Source organism: Coregonus clupeaformis, chromosome 16, assembly GCF_020615455.1.
Source record: "Coregonus clupeaformis isolate EN_2021a chromosome 16, ASM2061545v1, whole genome shotgun sequence".
NCBI classification, from domain to species: Eukaryota; Metazoa; Chordata; class Actinopteri; order Salmoniformes; family Salmonidae; genus Coregonus; species Coregonus clupeaformis.
Window position 1 is genome coordinate 35234931 of NC_059207.1, and position 20365 is coordinate 35255295.

Sequence of the window (20365 nt, forward strand, 5' to 3'; positions counted from 1 at the left end):
AAATCTTTGGAGGGAGCTGAAAGTCTGTATTGCCCAGCGACAGCCCCGAAACCTGAAGGGTCTGTATGGAGGAGTGGGCCAAAATCCCTGCTGCAGTGTGTGCAAACCTGGTCAAGACCTACAGGAAACGTATGATCTCTGTATTTGCAAACAAAGGTTTCTGTACCAAATATTAAGTTCTGCTTTTCTGATGTATCAAATACTTATGTCATGCAATAAAATGCAAATTAATTACTTTAAAATCATACAATGTGATTTTCTGGATTTTTGGATTCCGTCTCTCACAGTTGAAGTGTACCTATGATAAACATTACAGACCTCTACATGCTTTGTAAGTAGGAAAACCTGCAAAATCGGCAGTGTATCAAATACTTGTTCTCCCCACTGTATGTTTATGAGATATTTATGTACACTACCATTCAAAAGTTTGGGGTCACTTAGAAATGTCCTTGTTTTTGAAAGAAAAGCTATTTTTTTGTCCATTAAAATAACATCAAATTGATCAGAAATACAGTGTAGACATTGTTATACATGTTGTAAATGGCTATTGTAGCTGGAAACGGCTGATTTTTTATGGATTATCTACATAGGCGTACAGAGGCCCATTATCAGCAACCATCAGTCCTGTGTTCCAATGGCACGTTGTGTTTGTTAATCCAAGTTTATCATTTTAAAAGGCCAATTGATCATTAGAAAACCCTTTTGAAATTATGTTAGCACAGCTGAAAACTGTTGTGCTGATTAAAGAAGCAATAAAACTGGCCTTCCTGAGACTAGTTGAGTATCTGGAGCATCAGCAATTGTGGGTTCGATTACAGGCTCAAAATGGCCAGAAACAAATAACTTTTTTCTGAAACTCGTCAGTCTATTCTTGTTCTGAGAAATGAAGGCTATTCCATGCGAGAAATTGCTAAGAAACTGAAGATCTCGTACAACGCTGTATACTACTCCCTTCACAGAACAGCGCAAACAGGCTCTAACCAGAATAGAAAGAGGAGTGGAAGGCCCCGGTGCACAACTGAGCAAGAGGACAAATATATTAGAGTGTCTAGTTTGAGAAACAGACGCCTCACAGGTCCTCAACTGGCAGCTTCATTAAATGGTACCCGCAAAACACCAGTCTCAACGTCAACAGTGAAGAGGCGAACTCTGGGATGCTGACCTTCTAGGCAGAGTTGCAAAGGAAAAGCCATATCTCAGACTGGCCAATAAAAAGAAAAGATTAAGATGGGCAAAAGAACACAGACACTGGACAGAGGAAGATTAGAAAAAAGTGTTATGGACAGACAAATCGAAGTTTGAGGTGTTCGGATCACAAAGAAGAACATCTGTGAGAAGCAGACCAAATGAAAAGATGCTGGAGGAGTGCTTGATGCCATCTGTCAAGCATGGTGGAGGCAATGTGTTGGTCTGGGGGTGCTTTGGCGGTGGTAAAGTGGGAGATTTGTACAGGGTAAAAGGGATCTTGAAGAAGGAAGGCTATCACTCCATTTTGCAACGCCATGCCATACCCTGTGGATGGCGCTTGATTGGAGCCAATTTCCTCCTACAACAGGACAATGACCCAAAGCACAGCTCCAGACTATGCAATAACTATTTAGGGAAGAAGCAGTCAGCTGGTATTCTGTCAATAATGGAGTGGCCAGCACAGTCACTGGATCTCAACCCTATTGAGCTGTTGTGGGAGCAGCTTGACCGTATTGTACGTAAGAAGTGCCCATCAAGCCAATCCAACTTGTGGGAGGTGCTTCAGGAAGCATGGGGTGAAATCTCTTCAGATTACCTCAACAAATTGACAACTAGAATGCCAAAGGTCTGCAAGGCTGTAATTGGTGCAAATGGAGGATTATTTGACGAAAGCAAAGTTTGAAGGACACAATTATTATTTCTATTAAAAATCATTATTTCTAACCTTGTCAATGACTACATTTCCTATGCATTTTGCTATATTTCCTATTCAAACTAATTTGATGTATGTTTTCATGGAAAACAAGGACATTTCTATGTGACCCCAAACTTTTGAAAGGTAGTGTATTTCATTTTCAATAAATTAGCAAAGCTTTCTAAAACCATGTTTTCGCTTTCTCATTATGGGGTATTTTGTGTAGATGGGTGAGAAAAAAAATCGATTTAATCATTTTTGAATTCAGGCTGTAACACAACAAAATATGGAATAAGTCAAGGGGTATGAATACTTTCTGAAGGCACTGTATACTCTTGGCACAGAGTGTCAGTATTAGAGCTGATTACGAATAGTCTGTTTTAATGTTTTGGTGACTTGGTGACACTCACAGTGATTGAGCGTTTTTCTGAGTGCAAATTATAGGATCCCTTTGAGTTATGGTATTTTAAACCTGCCCTCTGAGCTCTGAGTATGCCCTATCTTGCAGGCAGAGATCTACACCTTTTCCTATTGCTGTCATTAGCTTGTTATCTTGCTAGCCCTCAACATGCCCTCTCCGACCCTCTCTGTTGCTTTTGGGACACTGTGGCTGCATCTCAGCCAGCTACATATTGTTTAAATAATTAGCCTCTGGAGGATAAGGAACACAAGCCAAAAAGTTTTTCTCTATTGTTTTCCTTCATCTTCTTTTCTCTCTGACACAAAATGTTTCCCTTTTAAAATGTATGCCAAACAAAAACCAATGATTGCAAAGGTAAACCAACCATACAACTCTATGCACAAGGACGACTTTAACATTTTACAAAAACACATTTACAAAAACAATGCAGATGCAAAGTTTGGTAACAAACCGTCATTCTGTTACTTAACTTTGCGTCTGCACTCTTCTTCAAGTAAATGTGTTTTTGTAACATTTTCAGTGGAAATTGTTAAAAGTAGTACTTGTGCATAGAGTTGTATGGTTTGTTTAACTTTGCTATCATTGGTTTTTGTTTGACATGCATTTTAAAGTGAAAAATAATTATGTTACTGTGGAATTGCTCTGGAACAACTATATGTCATTTGGGGTACTCCTACATTTCTAACTCAAATTGTGGACATACAGTAGTCAGTGCCATATTAACTCAAGCCACAGCAGATAACTCCATCAGGTCTGACTTTATCTGTCCCTTGGTACTCTGCTTCCTGTCCCCAAGGAGTATAAACCTCTCACACACAAAAAAACATGTTTGCAAAGGATAGTCTTTCTCTCTCCCCCTCACAATCAGTGGGCAGCGAGCCTTTATGTCCTCCTCCCCTTCCTCCCCTCTTCCCCCTGCTCTCATCTTCCTGCTCAGACATGGATTACACTCCCTTCCTTCCCTCCACTCCTGCACACAGGACAGGCCGTAAATCCAGCAAACGTGCTGGTTTAAAAGCTTATAAAACAGAGCGGCCTGTATCTGTGGAGAGGACTCCTGCCCTAACTGCCACAGAAATAGGGCATTTAGCAAGGAATCCCATTCTTCACATTCTTCATAAAGGGTGACTGTTAGGTTATTTTTCCTATTTTTTCCCTTCTCCTTGGCCTCATTAAGAACCTATTACTTGTTCAAGGTGCCCCATATACAGTATTGAGGCAGCATCTTACAGTATTAGGTCTGCTCAAGGACTCATTAACGGTACAAGGATATCAGGACATTAAATATTCCCCCAGAGTTTTCTCAATGGCAACTGGATTGACCCAGCACATCTGGGGTATGCTGATCTGAAATCGTTTTTATGTAGCTCTCATTAATTCATTTAATATGTCCTCCATTGAATGTCATACAGAGATGTCCCCCTGATGGTATGACTTATTTAGCTTGGAGCTTATAGAGCTCTGAGATTCAGACAGCACTCCTCTCCTGTTATTCAAACATTCACATAACTGCTGTTTCACAACTCTGTGTGTCTGTTTGAGAGAGGGGAAGTGGGAGAGGGGGCCAAAGATATGGGAGGGAGGGAGTGTGTGTGAGAGAGATAGAATGTCTAGCTTTTTCACCCTCTGTTTTAATGGATGTCTATGTGATCGACAGGGGTCGTCTGACTGCAGAGCAGGAAAACCTTGAGGCTATTGGACGGTGCAAAACAATATCCAATATTGTAAAGACGCCTTAAATATGTCTGACATGCTTTCTCTCTTTGTGTGTCTGTTTCAGCTGCCTTTTGGGGAGACATTGCTCTGGATGAGGAGGACATGCACATGTTTAAGGTGGACCGGATTATAAACATGGCCCAACGGACCGTCCAGACCTTCAATGAGACAACCACAAGTGAGCAAGAGCTATGAGGCTGGCTGACCCAGTCATGGTTACTGAGACTAAAGATTAAGGCCTGTCGCCATAGGCTTAAAGCTAGCATTTTCTTGTAAACTTGCCTGTCATCAATTTTAAAAGTCTGACTCCATTTATGCATGTGCTATTATATAGTGCTGACTAAAATGTATCCTTAATGATACAATACAAACCAGTCCAAGAAGAAAAGCTTGCATTCAGTTAAATAGTTCCCACATTTTCCCACCTCAAGGCCAATTATGCAAGGAGGCTTTGTAACTCTCTCCCAGTGCATCTGCCAGGAAGATGTATACGATGCATGAACCACTCAGCACCAGGTGATGACTCCTCTCCAACACTGGGTTGGCCAAGACACCTGTTGTAAACAAACAGCATGTTTATCACCAGCACTCTCAAAGTGTTTATGTAAAGAGAATGCTCAACAAAGTTATAAAGCATGCTTCATTGTCATTGTCTTTACCATTTAGGAACAGCTGAAATGTTGTAATCTCATCATGGTTTTTACCATGTTCTCATCAGAGTTGAACTTTTTAATTTGATGGTTCTCTGTGATTATATTGTACAAACCTCATCTTTGGCTGGTAATTGTGAATGACAGGGTCTTCTGCCAATGAGACCAGTCGAAACAGAGCGTTGCCAAACCGGCAAGGATCACACCGCAGGAAAAGGGCGGCAACCTCCAGACCTGAGAGGGTGTGGCCAGAAGGTGTCATTCCCTATGTCATCAGTGGGAACTTCAGTGGTAAGTCCCACGTCATCGCTGCTGTTTACTTGCCCTATGTGTTTTATATGTGCCCTATAACATAGTTCCCTACTAAAAGGTGGCAGCTGGTGTCCATTCAGCATACTTCAGCATACTTGCATCCACTACATTAAAAGGAATGTCTTGGCAGCTATTGGACATAACACATTTATTAACTTTACTTGGGATGAATTTGGCACTACGAGCAAGCTGTCAGCATTGGTATTTTATCCTCCTATTTATGTGTATTATGCACTTCAGCCTCACTGATCTCCTCCCTTCTTCCCATCACATTTAGGCAGCCAGCGGGCGATATTCCGCCAGGCCATGCGTCACTGGGAGAAGCATACTTGCGTGACCTTTATGGAGAGGACAACAGAGGAGAGCTACATTGTGTTCACCTACCGGCCGTGTGGGTGAGTCCACGCAGGCCTGGGCTCGCCTCCCTCAGGAAGGAAGTGTAGCTGGTCAGCCTGCTCAGACATGACACTCCTTTATCCACACAGCCATAATGATTTATCGCTTAAGTACTTTTCCTTACCTCTCCTCCATCGTCCTTTAGTGCTGGCTCATCTCCTCTGTCCGCAGTCTGTCTGCATGAGTTGTGCTAATTGCAGCCCCCTGCAAGTCCTGAGAAAGACGGCCATTCAGGCCCTAGGAATGCTTGCTTTGCCTCATAGTCCTGACACATCTTTCCCTGAGCACTGTTGTCACACATGTTTTTTTTATGGCACCCAAGGGAGACCTCCTCAGCTTTACCATAACCCGACCGCTTTCATTCCACGTGATATATTTTGTCATTTTCCCAGCTATGCATGTTTTTAAGTTCAAATGAGTTCACACAAAAACTGTAGCTGCGTTGATGGCGTTATCCTCTGGCTCTGCATGTACAGCAAATCCGTTACCAAGAAGAACATATTAAAGAGCGGATTTGGAGCATAAACTGCCCTTTTCCCACCCAGCTGTTGATAGCCATTTTTAGCCTGGTAACTATCCTCCAGAGTAACAGGGATGACATTATCCACGCAGGCGGCCGCAGTTAGCAGTGGGAATGCCTGGGCTCTGGGCTGGCCTGCTGCAGGCCCCATCTGTCCTGTGCAAAGTTCAAGGCCCGTCTCAGGAAAGCCTGGCTCACAGTAATTAGAGAGAGGCTGTTGGCCAACAGGGGCAGTGTGTGCCCATGGACCGGGCTCCCACACTGAGCCTTTCATGTCAGGGAGGGAGAGAGGGAGAGCCCTGCAGTCTGAAGTTAGCCAGCCTTCACTGTCACACACTGTAACCCTCCATCTTCAGTGAAGCACGCATCAATGAATGTCACCACTGTATTAGAAAGGCGGGATGGAGGGTCACCTCACCTCGTCTAGTTTTCCTATGACCTGCTAGAAAGGCTGTTAAGAATGCTGTTCCTAATACTGTATATATTCATTAGAGATGTGAGTTGAACCACAAACTGTTGCAGTCAGACCCTGCGTCTCTCCAGGAACAGGGATTCCTTCCATAGACTCCTTCACTTGGCTTATTAGTTATTTGTTCACTCCCTCTGGTTTACACTTGCATGTTTGTGGAAGTAAAGCTCTATATATCCGGAGTAACACAAAGTTCACCAAGTTCTTGTTACATGATTGATCTGGACACAGAAATGTAGCACTTACATAATACTATGTTAAGCAGGATGGGCCCTCTTGAGCTAACACTCATCTTTGTGTCTGCCAAGCTAAAAGTGACTTAGTTTGGTCTAATATGTAGCCAGTTACCACAGTCTTTGGCACTAGCTTGTTACCCGCCTGTTGACCTGTCCCTGATCTTTGTTCTGTGTGTTGGACCCTGCAGGTGCTGTTCCTATGTGGGCCGCAGGGGTGGCGGTCCCCAGGCCATCTCCATAGGAAAGAACTGTGACAAGTTTGGAATAGTGGTGCATGAGCTGGGCCACGTGATTGGTTTCTGGCACGAGCACACTCGGCCCGACAGAGACGAACACGTCAGCATCATCAGGGACAACATCCAGCCAGGTAAGACTGCTGTGTATGGAACAGCCCACTCATCTAACATGGAGAGATATCATATGAGATGAGCTAACATAGTTTTCCCTTTCTAGGAGATAGCCACTCACTTTTTCCATTCAGTATTTGAGCTATGGGTGGGTTGCAGGTTTCAGTATCTGTTTTCTTGCGTCCATTCACAGGACAGGAGTATAACTTCTTGAAGATGGAGCCAGGGGAGGTGGACTCTCTGGGTGAAGTGTATGACTTTGACAGCATCATGCACTATGCCAGGAATACATTCTCAAGGTAGGAGCTGGGCCAAGTTCCACTTCATACACAGCAGAACATAACAGACATCATGGAAATCAGTTGCAGTTTAGGTCAGAGAGCAGTTTCCCAGACTATGTAACTTTTGCTCTCTTCATGTCTCACTTCAGGTCTTTTCGATGTTACTGCAGAATCACTTCATAGTTATACTGTGTCAATGCCAGGGGCTGACTTCAAGGCTTAGGAAAGGTGGTGCAAATTGAAGCTTAGAATTATTTAATACTATTCAGTTAATGACCTGCCGACATTCATAGCCTGGGGGACAAAATATACTGCTGACTTCCCACTGTTACTTAGCCTGTATGATGGTTGGTCTGATGAATTTGAAGTACAGGGAAGCAGGACAAAGACACAACTCAGTGATGGACCTCATGAATGTGTCAGTGCCTTGGCTTAAAGGAAGAACAGCTGCAGAATATAATACTTTTTGGGAGTGTCTTCTCTTTCTCTCTCTTCCGCAAGTTTATTTTGGCTTGGATCTTTAGACTCTCTCAACGGTCACGGCTTACATTTGAGCGTGCAGTGGAAATGCTCAGGGGGTGAACTGACGTGGTTTCTGTGAGATTCAGAAAGGATTATATTGCTTGTCCTTGTAATGAGATTTCTGAGGGTAAAAAAGTGTAATCCACCAAAATGCCTGGAGTAACATGTCATTAGAGTTGACACATCTGGCCCATTTAGCTTTTTTGGGCCCAGAAAGAGCAGGATTACAGAGCTTTCTCTTTCAATCCTGGTGTATGTTTTATACGTTTTCCTAGACAGCAGCAACTTTTTGATCTTGTGTAGCCCACCTTACCCAGTCCATCTGTAGTCTAGGAGTAGAAAGGCACCTACCAAAATCAATGCACACAAACTGCAGCATGCTTTACCAACCCCATGTAATACAATGCCTATCTGTTTTGTATAATGGTGTTAGGCATATATCATATTGATTGCTTCCAGCCTTTCAGGTAGCTGCGTCGCTCAGTGGGGATGCTATCCAGTGGCAGCTATGTATTAAGGGGGGTATTTGTTGGATAAGGCTATTTCCATGTAAAAAGACCCATGAGCACCAACATGTAAAGTTCATAGGAGCATATCAAATTGGGTGTCAAATGACAGCTAAAAGTCTACATTTTTGAGAAATTACAGCATATATTAATTTTTTAACCATTTTCCATCCTAAAATGTTGAATTAAGCGAAGGCTTTGATTTCTGGTCAAACAGATGGAAAGGGGGTCTTCAAAAACATCTACCAGAAAAAGTCTTAAATATTAATGTTGAAATAAAGACCCCTACCAACTAATATCAACACTTATATTTAGTTTTGGAGAAATGGTTCTGCCTTCTGTAAGTTTAATGCCAGGCATACACTACACGATTTTGCCACGAACTCGCCATGTTTTGGCCGTCCCAGATGAATTTTTATGATTTGGGTGAAATCCTATGAAGTTGGGCTAGGATCAGTAGGTCGGTACTGGCATAGTTTGAGCGGATCAAGGACCCTGTCGGATGTCCCGAGAATTTTTTGAAACAATGATGGTGAAGAGGAAAGCAACAACAACACGCACCATGTGGATCGATGTGATGGAAGACATTGGTGGAGCTGTGGAGAGAACGCGGATGCCTTTTCAATGGGCGAGTTCGTTTTACATGGCCCAGTGCCCCGGATGGTAGAGTTTAATTATTTTAGACCATTCCATAGGTCCTTAAGTTAAATCCCCAACCACCGGGGCACCGGGCCATGCAAAACGAATTCCACCAATATATACGTCTGCGTCCTACCATGAGAGAAATCAAAAAAAGTATTTAATATTATCATAATTTTTTTCCGTATTAAGTCCATATTCTGGGCCTCTGTCTCGTTTTTGAATGTTTCTGCAAATGATAATGTACACTAATAAAGCAGCTCACAATTTGCATGTCAGAATTTTTTTCCTACGACAACCGAGAAATGCAGGGCAGAACCAACTAGGGAATCATCGTAATGTGAGCACCCACGTCCTGAGGTTGAGGATGGACGGAATGAAAGATTTGGGAAAGGAAATCGCGAAATATGAGCACGTCCAAATTGTTACGATTTTAGAAGTCATGTTGTGTATGCCCAGCATAAGAAATATTGCCTTTCTGTTACCAAAATATATTTTCAAATTTCTCTCCCTCATTAGGAGGGAGGATAATGAAAGTTCACAGAAGTAACAAGTAAAGGTAGACCTATCAATTAGTTATAGTATTTTTACTGATATCAATTTTGTTTATGAATTATTAAGTGATTTAAAACTAAATTCCGTTAATAAATCGGTAACGGAATTTCCAAAAAATACTGTAGAGTACAGTACACAGTAGAGCACACTAGAGTTGAGTACACTATAATGTACTGTATTGTACTCTACTGTACTGAACTCTACTCTACTGAGGGCTACTGTGCTATACTTTGATGTCCAAACTTGTGAAACATAGACGTCTATGATTGGTACAGATTTGGTACGGTCTGGACCAACCAAATTTGGTCTTGTTTGGGGGCAGAGCTCATTAAAATAATAGCCAGTGTGTAGAATAATACCCAAACAATATTGCATATTTCTACCTATGTGTACCTATTTAGGATTCATCACCGGAAGAGAATGACATTCATATCCATAATGATGCATTTCTGTGTAGTACAGATCAGGGACCCAAGAGTTACCGCAATTCCGTTACCGGGTGTAAATCCACTCTACTTACTGTAGTTCAATAACCAAAATAGATTTTTTACAAAGTGAATGTGTCATGTCATAGCTGACACCCCATTCTTTCTGCAGACGTCTTTGAATCTTAATTCGCAGCAGATATTTAAGAGTTTTTGGAAAACGTGGACACATAAAAACCTGAGGGAGATTTTACCAAAATTCTGTTACTGAACTTTGCATCTGTTCTTCCAGTAAATGTGATTTTTTTGTAAAAATGTCAGTGTAAATTGTTAAAAATAGTCCTTGTGCATAGAGTTGTATGGTTTGTAAAATTTTGAAATCAACGGTTTTTGTTTGGTGTACATTTTAAGTGGGAAAATCTGAGTCTCAGTGCAATTCCGTTCCCGTGGAATTGCCCATAAGGTTTGATTGTGTCTACCTTTTGATGAGCCAGCTTTTACCCATAGCCACAGGTTGTTCCAATTATCCCTCCCCTGGTTGGCTCCAGCTGTCTGAGTGTAGCAGCAGCCCAGGAAACCTTCACATCCATCCCTAGGTTTAGGTAGAGCCGCTAGCGCCAGTGGCCTTGCTGCATCACATCAGGCTACATGGCACTTTCATACCTCTGAAGCTCCTTGTAAAAGTTATCCTCTCATAGTGTGAACTGCCTCATTATGCCACATACGACCCCTTTGAAGTGGCTTTGATCATCGTTAGCAACATGATCCCACATACCAGGCTTCTGTAGGAGGTTATAGGGTTTTATTCCTGAGGTGTCTGCTAGCTAGCTTCATGGCTCCCTGGTGTTAAAAATAAAAGTCAGGTCTACTCCAATTGCTAGCGTGATTTAAGTCAACCACTAATGATCACAAACATGTTTAGGTATGTGGAAATGGAGACCATTCAATGTAATTTCCCCGACATTGATTTGACATTGACTTGACGCTCAAATCTCTGAGAGTCACCTGTTTCCAGGTGTGTTCTGACCGCAGGCTATAGATTTTTCAACAAATAGTTAATATGATTGATCTATTGTGGCTTTTGTGATCAAGGAATCATAGATGGTTTGTGCAGTCTTTAAAAAGGACATAAGGGGTGTAATAGATCCCCCAGCTTATTATTTTTTTATGGCCACGTAGATGGAATCTATTAAGATTGTCTTATTGTCTCACTTTTCCCTGTGTTTAGATTTTTTTGTAATAATATACAGTAGGAAAACAGCTGTCCACTCCAACCTAACTCTTTTAGTGCTGTTGCAGTACATGCTGCTGCTATTTGAAATTCATATGACAAAAGATTGCTTCTTGGCCTTAAAGTATGCTTAAAAAGGAGAGCAGTGAATGTGTCATGGTCTTTATGATACTCCACTGTGCCAGTGTGTCCCTCTGTGCCAGCTGACCTCTTTATTTCTCCCAGACTCCCTGTTTGACACATCTGGAAATCTCTCCAGATGCTGTCCTGTCAGTCACAGACAGAGACAGTGGTGTCATCGTGGCTGTTTGAGGTTTGGACCAGCCCAGCTTCTATGACTACTGCATGCTTATTTGGGTTTTACCCATTCCCTTGCTTTTTTAGGCTGCAGTTTGGCACTGTTTCCTTCTGTTTCCGTTGGATCAAAGCAAAGCTAAAAAGGTCCACTTGGGACTGAGTTGGAGATTGAGCTGTACATTTGGTGTCATTGTAATTACATAAGTCATACAAGCCCAGCATAAAGGTTGCATGACATCCTTGTCAGGCAGTGTGCAGTCTATAGTGGATTGCATGACAATGGGGGGATATCCTGGCACTGAGTTTAACATACCGGTAACATGAGGTTCCCTCCCGCAGCCATGTGTGTGATGAATTTTTGGTACCCGCTGTGCAATTTGACCCAGACTTTCTTCTAAAGATCTTTTACATAAACAAAATGTGAAACTGTCTAGCGCTACAGACATCGACACCAGCGATTGTTGTTCCAATTCAATGCCCCTTTCCCAATTGCAGAACAGGGTTTGAAAGGCCCCAGCTCCCCAGTGTGAATGTAACGTGAGCCTGGGCACACGCAAGGCGAGTGAGAGCTGGAGGAGAGGGTGGCCAGACCAGACCAGACCGTAATCATTACTACACAGTTCTCTGATATGAGAACCAGCTGTTAGCTCTCCTTTTGTTCTCAATGCCTCCTATTGCAGCCTCACTGTCTGGACCTCGTCTCAAATAAACTGCCATGCGCTCGTGGCAACTGGATTCTGGGAAGCCGGGAGAGATTCTTTCTCTACAAGGAGGCTGAGATTGGATACAAACACTCTTTCAGGCCACTGCACAGAATGGGCTGTCTAGCCCTTTATTTCTTTAACTGTACAGGCAATGTGCTTGCCAGGGGGTGACAATGAAGTAGGTTTGTGATTGTTGTTGCTTTCTGCTCTGTTGTCATTCAACCTCTCTAAGCATGTCCTATTTTCCCTGAGTATAGCCAGCTTTATTTAATGATTTCACTGTTTAGAGATGAAAAAGTAATGGATTGTATTGAGAGCGTGGTCAGTGTGTTTTCAGAGCACCTTATTAGGAGACAAGGGGCTCCTGTTAGCTTTCCTCAAGTCATTGTGAGGTTTGTGATCCAGTTTACAGTTTACACTTCACCTGCATGCTGATCAGTGGAGGCTGCTGAGGGGAGGACTACTCATGATAATGGCTGGAACAGAGCAAATGGATTGGCATCAAGCACATGGAAACAATGTGTTTGATGTATTTGATACCATTCCACTGCAGCCATTACCACGAGCCCGTCCTCCCCAATTAAGGTGTTACCAACCTCCTGTGATGCTGATTGGCTGATGTACCTGTTCCAATGTCTTCCTTTGTTTCCCCATTATTAGCCTGTGTGTTTGCACAGCGTTTTTACTGTAAATCACCGTGGGAAGCCAGGGACTTTGCCGAGATTGTAGTTGACAAGATTTCATGGGCATGCCATCATGTTTTGAAGTGTCTCTTGGGGACAAGTAAGGCAGCTCCCCATGCTTTTTGTCTGGGGCATGTTACCCGACCCTGGGCTTTACCCGCCCCTCTGCGCTGGGGACATTTTTTCAGGCCTGGTGCATAAAGCAGAGCCAACTCAAATAAAGACCTGCCAGTGTGCCCTTTGTCTGCTCTGACACCGGCTGGAGTGGCGTTGTTCACCGGCAGCCAGCATACGGGCTCCTGCAGGCAGACAGGCAGACAGACAGTGCTTAAACTGTTAGCTCAGGCTGCTCTGTTTGCACATGCCTGGTGTTGATGGGTACGTCACCATGGGAACGGCCAGGAAGCAGGCTTTGCTCACCATTGCAGAGAGAGAAAAGGAGGTGATAAACTAGCAAATTGTCAAGTGAGAAAGTGGTGTGAAAAGTTCTGGTTTTTCGGCATCAACTGTTCTGGACTCCTTTTCAAGCCAAAGGCAAGCCACCATGGTCTGATTTTTGTACTTCTTTGTAATTGTTCTTGTTCTTTTGGAATTCTTATGCTAAATGTTGTTGTTGTTGTTGTTGTTGTCCATACAACAAACCAATCAAGTTTTAGATTTTCCCATAGAGTTGTCAGAGGAGGGCTTTTGGTTTGAAGTGTTGGAATTGGATAGTGTTTTTCTTCCATCTGCACAGCACACATGATGAGGTCAGTGGGAGGTCAGTTTTGACCCCCAGTCCCATTTGAACTACCTCCGCTCTCTGAGGAGGACATTCCTACAGCCTTGGAGGGGACCACTGACCAGTAATAGTCCATTGGTTGGTTTTTATATAATAATATATGAAGTTAGGTCATTGTTTTTGACAGTGCTTGAACTGTTAGCTCAGGCTGCTCTGTTTGCACATGCCTGGCGTTGATGGGTACATCACCATGGGAACAGCCAGGAAGCAGGCTTTGCTCACCATTGCAGAGAGAGAAAATAAGATGATAAACTAGCAAATTGTCAAGTGAGAAAGTGGTGTGAAAGTTCTGGTTTTTCAGCATCAACTGTTCTGGACTCCTGATGGGTGTGGCTCCACTCTTTGCTGAGTTCACTGATGAGAACCACTGAGTGGGCACCGCCTGGCCTCAGAGTCATACAAAATATACTTTACGTATTTCTGAGCACCTCCAAGACGTATGATACTTACTAATGGTCTAGTTACTTGAGACAGAAACTAAAGTAGGGAGGTTGGTCGGGGAGGACAGGTAGGCGTTATCTGCGATCGTAAAGCAATCCAAAGCTTGCATGTTCGAGTCGCGTCGGGGACCACTGTATTTTAGCTAACCCTTCCCCTAACCCATATTCTAAACATAACCCAATTCACCTAACCTGCTATGTAAATTTACCTAACCTTTGTCGTTTTAGTTCTCCAAACCTTTGTTGTTAGTTCCCCTAACCGCCAATGTAAATCCTCCCTTAATTCTCCTTTGTTGTTATGCCGCAACAAGCAACCTGGTCTCAGATAAAGATGTGCAATATCATACGTCACCCAAGATGTATGATAAGGCACATCATCCAATTTGTATGCTATTGTACCACCGAGTAAGACGTATGATACTATACGTTCTCTAGTTCATATGTTATTGTACAACCGCTATTCCATTCATAATGTAACCTAACATATCATATCATACTAGAAGGAGTGTCACAGATTTACGTACAGAATAATACAAATTGCCCTGAGACCACATTGGTGGGCAGCACGGCTTGGCATCACACTCGGTCCACTCTCTTAACTGGCATAATGTTCCAGTGCGTGTTTTGTGGTGTTTCGACACAAAAAATAAGTGTTTTACATGGGGCCCCTTGTCTGCTCCCCATACAGTATATCACTCCTTGGCACAGGCCTTACTGGCTCCAGGCTGCCAGACTCACACAGGTAAAGCTATGGCCTGATGCTTCCATAAGTGTCAGCATCCTCAGTAGATCCCTGAATAATGCCTACTGTCAGTGTTAGTGTCAGCAGTTCAGCTGCTGGCTGATGGATGTTTAGGCTTCACCACTTCCCTCCGAGTGTCTTTTCTGAGAAAGTGTGTATCAGTGTATATGTGCGAGTGCCTTCTCGGTTTTGCTGTGTTTTGATCTAACAGCGGTCTCTTCTCCTGAAATGCAGAGGAATCTTCTTGGACACCATCCTGCCACGCTATGATGTCAATGGAGTGAGACCGCCGATTGGACAGAGGACAAGGCTAAGCAAAGGGGATATCACACAGGCACGCAAACTCTACAAGTGTTCCAGTAAGAACAGCACAATTATTGCAAATAATATTCAAACACATTTTTGTGTATAGTTGGTACATACCATATGGTAGATTTTAAACAATAGGCCTATGAAGTTGACATAATAATGCACAACGGACATGATATAGTGCTTGTTGTTGCTTTTGCTTACCCCTGAGAGTGAGAAATGTTACTCTACTTTTTCGTGTGTCTCAATATCACTGAGAGTGAATACTCAAAAACGTTTTCCTAGATGTAGTTTACGTGTGGAAATAGTTGAGCATCTACCATTGATGTGGCATGGTTCCCTGGCTACAGTTGCTGTGACTCCCCGGCTAGGGGAAGGAGTGTAAACAGTGCCCTAGGACAGGAAGTGTCATCACTCTTTCCCAGATAGACTCAAAAGAACAGCTGGTCTCAAGAGGACAATGACTAGAATGATGGCTGGGAATCAACATACTCTATTCTTAGGGTCCAGAGATCAAGACATGTTTTATGTCAACTGAACACATAAGTGTTCTAAAGGAAAACATACTGCCCTGACACTTTACCAATAGTTATGTTGGTCTTTAGAAAGACTTAGAGATTTAATAAGGTTTTTAAGGCTGAAGGGACAACGACTAAAGGCGTAAGGTCGATTTATAGCATAAACCGACAAGTTTGAAATAGTCATTCATAAAATAAAAGTGATGTCAGAGCGTTAATTGTGGGTCAGACAGGGAAAATTGGGTTTGTCAGAACCACATTAAAGCTCAGTGAATAAACAGTATACTACTGGCCAGAACTGGACCGCTGAATGTGGTTTTAGTGGGAGGAATCATCCATCTTCACCATAAATGGTTCAGAGAGGTGGGGCTGGTTGAGTGGGTGTGTTATGTGTCCTCCACAGTGATAAACTCCCTCTCAGTGGAACAGGGGATAGTGGATGATGTGGCGCACAGCGCAGCACAGGGGATGCAGCTAAGAAGGAGTCTCTCTCTCAGTTTTTATGGAAAAAAACGATCCAGTGAGCGCAGCTCAGCGTATCCTTATTCACACTGCATTCCTGGGAGCATTTGTCATCCCCTCCGAGTGCTTGTTAATGGTTTAGCATCAGCAGACCTCTGCCAAGCATTATTAGACAAAGCTCTCACCTCCATGCTTTATGGCCTGGAAGGAGGGAGCCTATGAACGTAACCAGTTGGTGGAGATGTTTTTCTTACTCCCACTGAGTAAGAAAAACTCAGTAAGAAGTTCCCCTAGAGCACTGTGACCCTAAGCCATGCATGCTGGTTGAAATTATCCCCTGTAGCACAGTTGGTTTAGCCAGTTGGCCAGGGGGAGGGTTGTATTTGGTCTCCTAGAGGATTGGGTTATTTACAGTAGGCCAGGTTTATTTTGAGACGATGCACAGAGAATGTGTCTCATACTGTCTTCTATCGCTTCTCATCAACTGGAAGAGGTTGATAATCATCACCATCAGCAGATGAATATGAAAGAGTTGCCCTCTTAAGAGTCAGGATTATAGTTGTGGCATCAAGCTTCTGTCTCCTACAGTCTCCCTTTAGTGGGACTTGGCTACTTCATTGCGGTTTCTCAATGCTACTGCTGGAATCAGTGTTTTAGTCCTTATCAGACAGAAACGAATTGCTAGATCCTTCAATGGTTGACGTGGTCCTCATGTTAATGTCTCTCTCTCTCTCTTTGTGGATAGGATGTGGAGACAGTCTGCAGGAAAGCAGTGGGAACTTCTCCTCTCCTGGCTTCCCCAATGGATACTCAGCCTACATGCACTGCATCTGGAGAATATCGGTCACGCCAGGGGAAAAGGTGGGAGAGCATGGAAAACTGACTGAGATAGAAACTTGGAGCAGTCTTAGGAGAAGTGCTTTGTTTATCGTGACTTAGTGATAATTCTGTTCCCTTTGTCGGTCACTCGGTATAACATAATGTGGGGGAGTCAACGACCAATCATATTCACCTGAAAACTGAAATCATGCCCAAAGGGCCAATAGATGCCAAGCCCGCCCTTGGAAGCCCCGCCTTCCTGGCTATAATACCGGGGTTCGCATTCAATTGCTCAATTCTTCGCTCTTCATCTAGCCTGAAGGAAGATTACGAGATTCAGCTCCAGCTTAAGTGTCTGTTAGTGGGGAGAGAGTACTCGTCACCCTAGATGTTGCGAGTTTTGGGTCTTGTTTATCGGTTTTTGTGTTTCCTAAAAGCTCTTGAGTGGCTCCCGAGTGGTGCAGCGGTCTAAGGCACTGCATCTAAGTGCTTGAGGCGTCACTACAGACCCCCTGGTTCGATTCCAGGCTGTATCACAACCGGCTGTGATTGGGAGTCCCATAGGGCGGCGCACAATTGGCCCAGCGTTGGCCGGGTTTGGCCGGTGTAGGCCGTCATTGTAAATAAGAATGAGTGCTGTCCTGTTGCCTGGGGTGGAAACACGCTTTGGCTCGGACCAGTTCGTGTGACCATTGTCTCCGGCTGGGTTCAACCTCCATTGGGCGTTGGGCTGACTTTGTGAGAAAGATTGGGGCTGCTGGCGAAGGGTCTTCTGGTGAAGTGACCTCGGGAATGGGGTTGTCTGAGGCCGAGAAAGAGCAGCAGCGGTGGTCGGAGTTGTCATCCCAGACGAGTGAGGCTCATTCCTGTTTCTCTGGCAGTGATCAGAGTCCAGACTCCGGGGATGATATACTATCCCTGGTTGGCTCTGGAGGGTTTTCAGAGTGTGAATCGGATGACATCAGTCCGTGCAGCCTAAAGCCCCGGCTTTGGATTCGGCGTGGGAGAGTGAACCATTGGTGGTAAATGTGCCTTTGATGGATCCGTGTCGTAGGGTGGCAGATCACCTGGGGGTGGATTGGCCGTCTTCTCCCCCGGTCAACAGTAAGTGCTTAAATTGTGAAGTGGAAACGTCTAGGAGCAACAATGACTCAACCGCAAAGTGGTAGGCCATACAAGCTCACAGAACAGGATCGCCGAGTAGTGAAGCGCATAGCGCGTAAAAATCGCCTGTTCTCAGTTGCAACACTCACTATCGAGTTACAAACTGCCTCTGGATGCAACGTCAGCACAATAACTGTTCATCTGGCGCTTCATGAAATGGGTTTCCATGACCGAGCAGTTGCACAAAAGCCTAAGATCACAATTTGCAATGCCAAGCGTCGGCTGGAGTGGTGTAAAGCTCGCCACCATTGGACTCTGGAGCAGTGGAAACGCGTTCTCTGGAGTGATGAATCACATTTCAACATCTGGCAGTCCGACCGATGAACCTGGGTTTGGTGGATGCCACGAGAACGCTACTTGCCCCAATGCATAGTGCCAACTGTAAAGTTTGGTGGAGGAGGAATAATGGTCTGGGTCTGTTTTTCATGGTTCAGGCTAGGCCCCTTAGTTCCAGTGAAGGGAAATCGTAACGCTACAGCATACAATGACATTCTAGACGATTCTGTGCTTCCAACTTTGTGGCAACAATTAGAGGAAGGCCCTTTCCTGTTTCAGCATGACAATGTCCCCATGCACAAAGCAAAGTCCATACAGAAATGGTTTGTCGAGATCGGTGTGGAAGAACTTGACTGGCCTGCACAGAGCCCTGACCTGAACCTCATCGAACAGCTTTGGGATGAATTAGAACGCTGACTGCGAGCCAGGCCTAACCACTTAACATCAGTGCCCGACCTCACTAATGCTCTTGTGGCTGAATGGAAGCAAGTCCCTGCAACAATGTCCTAACATCTAGTGGAAAGCCTTCCCAGAAGGGTGGAGGCTGGTATAGCAGCAAAGGGGGGACCAACTCCATATTAATGCCCATGATTTTGTAATGAGACCGCGGAGGCGGGGAAGCTGGGTTCAGAGCTTTTCGACGAAATCCGTGCTACGGCTGATTTTGTGCTGCATCTGTCCCGCTGTACTATCCTGGCTGTGGGTAAAATATGGGGGCGCCGGTGATGTATTTGGATGAGCCAGTTTCGCCAACAATGTTGGTTGGCTCGGCTATGGAGTCCTTACAGGCCCGTTTTGAGGAGAAACAAAAACAGGACAAAAATCCTTTGCGGTAGTTCCCGAGGCTTGAAGGAAAGGGTTCAGGCCAGAGGTGGGTTGCCCTGGGCAAGGGGGCGGCATCGAACCCGGTGTGGGCCGGGTATCAGAACCGCAGTACCATGAAAGCACATTGTTTCTACCCAAGGTTCCTCTGTGTTCAGGGGTATCGAAAGTGCGGTATCGTCCAGGTGTGGGCATAATAAACACAGTTCCTTCCCCCACATTCAGACACACAGTTGTCAAGAGTGTTGGATATGAAAACAAGCATGACAGAAAAACCAAATTATCCCAGTCCTCAAGCTGGCACTCTGCCCCTTCAGGAGATAATGTATGGGAGACTGGCAGCGTGCTCCGTCCAGTGGCAGACGTGCAGTTTCACCATGGGTAATGAGGACGGTGACAAGGGGGTACGGTCTGCAGTTCGCTGTGCATCCTCCTCCTTTTCATTGCATCATTACGTCAATAGTCCCCGGTGTCCTAACGCCTGTCTTGAGAGAAGAAATGTCCTCTTTCCTTCAAAAGCAGGCTATTCGGGTGGTCCCCGTGTCAGAAGTACAGAGCGGTTGGTATAGCCGGTACTTGTTAGTTCCCAAGAGCGATGGAACGTTGCGTTCCATTCTGGACTTGCGTGTTTTAAAAAAGCACCTCAAGGTTTGAAAGTTCAAAATACTCACACTTTGCCAGCTATTCCGGTCGGTGCGTCCCAGCGATTGGTTCACGTCCATAGATCTGAAGGATGCATTTTTTTTAAATGTGGATTCCTCCTCCCCATAGAACGTTTCTGAGGTTTCATTTCGAGGGTGTGGCCTACGAGTTTATGGTCCTGCCTTTTGGGCTCTCACTTTCGCCCGGCTCCTTTTCTATGGTGGTGGAGGCGGTTTTGGCACTGGTGCTGTGCCAGTATTGGCTTATATGGATGATTGGCTGATCGTAGCACAGTCGAGTGAACAGGTGGAGCACCACACTGCCGTGCTGATTTCCCATATTCAGTCTGTGGTTCATAGTGAATCATAAAAAAACTTGCATCAGCGCATTCAGTTACTGGGTCTCGTTCTGGACTCTGTTCTGAATATGCTCTGTCTGGCACGGTTTCAGCTGGGGCACTTGGTGCCTTTTCGCTTGTGCCTGTGGTTATTGGGTTTGATAGCCTTTATGATAGCTGTGGTGCCTCTGCGACTTCTGTTGATGTGTCTGTTTCAGCACTGGGTGATTGTTACGTGTCTGGATGCATCTCACCACTGCC

General features: G+C 44.4%; 1 protein-coding gene across 1 annotated transcript in view; it reads left to right on the forward strand.

Moving 5' to 3' along the window:
- LOC121584832 (bone morphogenetic protein 1) overlaps window positions 1-20365 on the forward strand; it is a 55033-nt gene that overhangs the window by 23312 nt on the left and 11356 nt on the right. The window contains exons 2-8 of the mRNA XM_041900975.2: window positions 4084-4197; window positions 4817-4960; window positions 5259-5376; window positions 6791-6969; window positions 7143-7248; window positions 14990-15114; window positions 16790-16905. Of these exons, the coding sequence (XP_041756909.1) occupies window positions 4084-4197; window positions 4817-4960; window positions 5259-5376; window positions 6791-6969; window positions 7143-7248; window positions 14990-15114; window positions 16790-16905 (902 nt within the window). The remainder of the gene's footprint in view (window positions 1-4083; window positions 4198-4816; window positions 4961-5258; window positions 5377-6790; window positions 6970-7142; window positions 7249-14989; window positions 15115-16789; window positions 16906-20365) is intronic.